At 55.1% G+C, this 1,633-nt stretch overlaps 1 protein-coding gene across 1 annotated transcript; it reads left to right on the top strand.

The window, feature by feature from the left end:
* On the top strand, positions 1-1,633 carry BBK36DRAFT_1099726 (hypothetical protein; the record flags this gene model as incomplete). Its single annotated transcript, XM_024889139.1, has 2 exons — positions 1-49; positions 108-1,633. Coding segments are annotated over 2 exons (1,575 nt in total), but the record flags the coding sequence as incomplete, so codon positions are not given.

Raw genomic sequence — 1,633 nt, 5'->3', positions numbered from 1 at the left:
GTTCCGTGATACAGGACGATGCCGAGCGGCCCCTCGCTCGGACGCAGAGGTTGGTTGATGTTGACTTCTCTACAAACATTGGAATTGATGAGCTAATGTAGTTCCAGTTGGCATGGCAATCGCATGGAAAGGGGTAGGTCGATGCAGACGGAACTCATTCAGCTTTACGCTTCTCAGCAGCTGCCTCGTACAAGCTCGGAGTTTCTGCAAGAGCTCCAGGTAGCCGCTATGAACAGCCAGATGGCAATGCGCCAGAGCCCGAGCCCGAGCCCAAGCCAGACCCAATTTCGCAATCGACGAGCTTCTAGCGTTGCGGCCTCTTCGATTGCCAGGACGACCTCGGATCTGTCAACCTACGCCCCGATGCGACGGCGCTCCGTTATTCAGACGCCGGGCGTAGCAACGCGCCCAAGGCGAGATGACATGCTCACTATCCCAGACAAGTCTGCTGCTCGGAAAAGCCAACCAGTCTTTGCAGACGAGCAATGTGCCTTCAAACCCAATTCCAAGGCGCCAAGGCATCTTTCCATGCCTCTCATCAACATGGGGTTTGCGCCATTGGAGCGGGCCGTCACCCCTTGCGAATCCGACTACAAGCAGCTCGGAGCTATCAAGTTTGGGTCTTTGGTAATCACGAATGCTTCGCCCCCTTCAAGCCCTCAAGATACGGTCAAACAGCATCAGCCCGAACCGAGTACAGAGCAGCCATCTGGAGCAATGCCTGATGATGCGGGCATTGAACTGAACATGGCACGTCGCAAGAATCGCCCCGTCGTCACTGTTCCACAGGAATCCCGAGCTTTAGCATCCGTCACAGGTTTCAGCTTGGATGGGAAAGCTTCACAGCGGCCGGTACAGACAGAGAATCCTCCCTTGGACGATCTGATGCCCAGTCCGCTGTCCAAAGTTCCTAGTCCCCTAATGGGATACGTTGTCGAGAGGGAAGACACTGAGGCGGCCTCTGGCAAGAGTATCGGAGTATGGAGGTCCAACAGTGGCTTCTCTTCGACGACTTCATCTGCATCTTCGCGAACAAACTCCAAGACGGACAGTGGCTACAGCTCTAATGTTTCAGAACGTTCTTTTCCGAGCTCAAGCATTACCGATACTAGCAGCCAGGGCCCATCTCGACGATCGACGTTCGAACAGCCAATCATGACTCCCCTCATTAGTTCCATCGACAGCTTGAAGAAGAACAGACAACTGTACAAGCCATTTGTGCGAATGGAAAGAGACAAGGCCGGCGCTTCATCCACCGAAATGGCCAGGGATGTCACTGCACCTGGCTCTGTCTTCACGAGACCCAAGGTTAGACGGCATGAAAAGCACCTCATGACCTCCTCGTCTGGCCTACTCTTGCACAGAATGGATGCCAGCACCGCAACCCTCAACACCATCTTGAGCGTCGACAACTTGGTTTCCTCTGACAACACGGCAGCTGGCCGCAGCGATGCCGAGGTCGAGGTCGTCGTAGAGGAGTCCAAGTCACTGAGGAAACGACGGTCGCTGCGCAGAGTTGCAGAAGCTGCGACGTCAAGGATGCCATCCCTGGGTCTGAGCCGTCGAAAGTCAGCTACAGGGAGTGTGAGCGTGAGCTCTTCGAGCAAGGCTGAGGCGGAAAAGAGAAGACGAG

The sequence above is a fragment of the Trichoderma citrinoviride genome, assembly GCF_003025115.1.
Source record: "Trichoderma citrinoviride strain TUCIM 6016 unplaced genomic scaffold BBK36scaffold_265, whole genome shotgun sequence".
NCBI lineage: Eukaryota > Fungi > Ascomycota > Sordariomycetes > Hypocreales > Hypocreaceae > Trichoderma > Trichoderma citrinoviride.
Note: the sequence above shows the minus strand (reverse complement) of the source record. Positions and strands in the feature narration are given on the sequence as shown.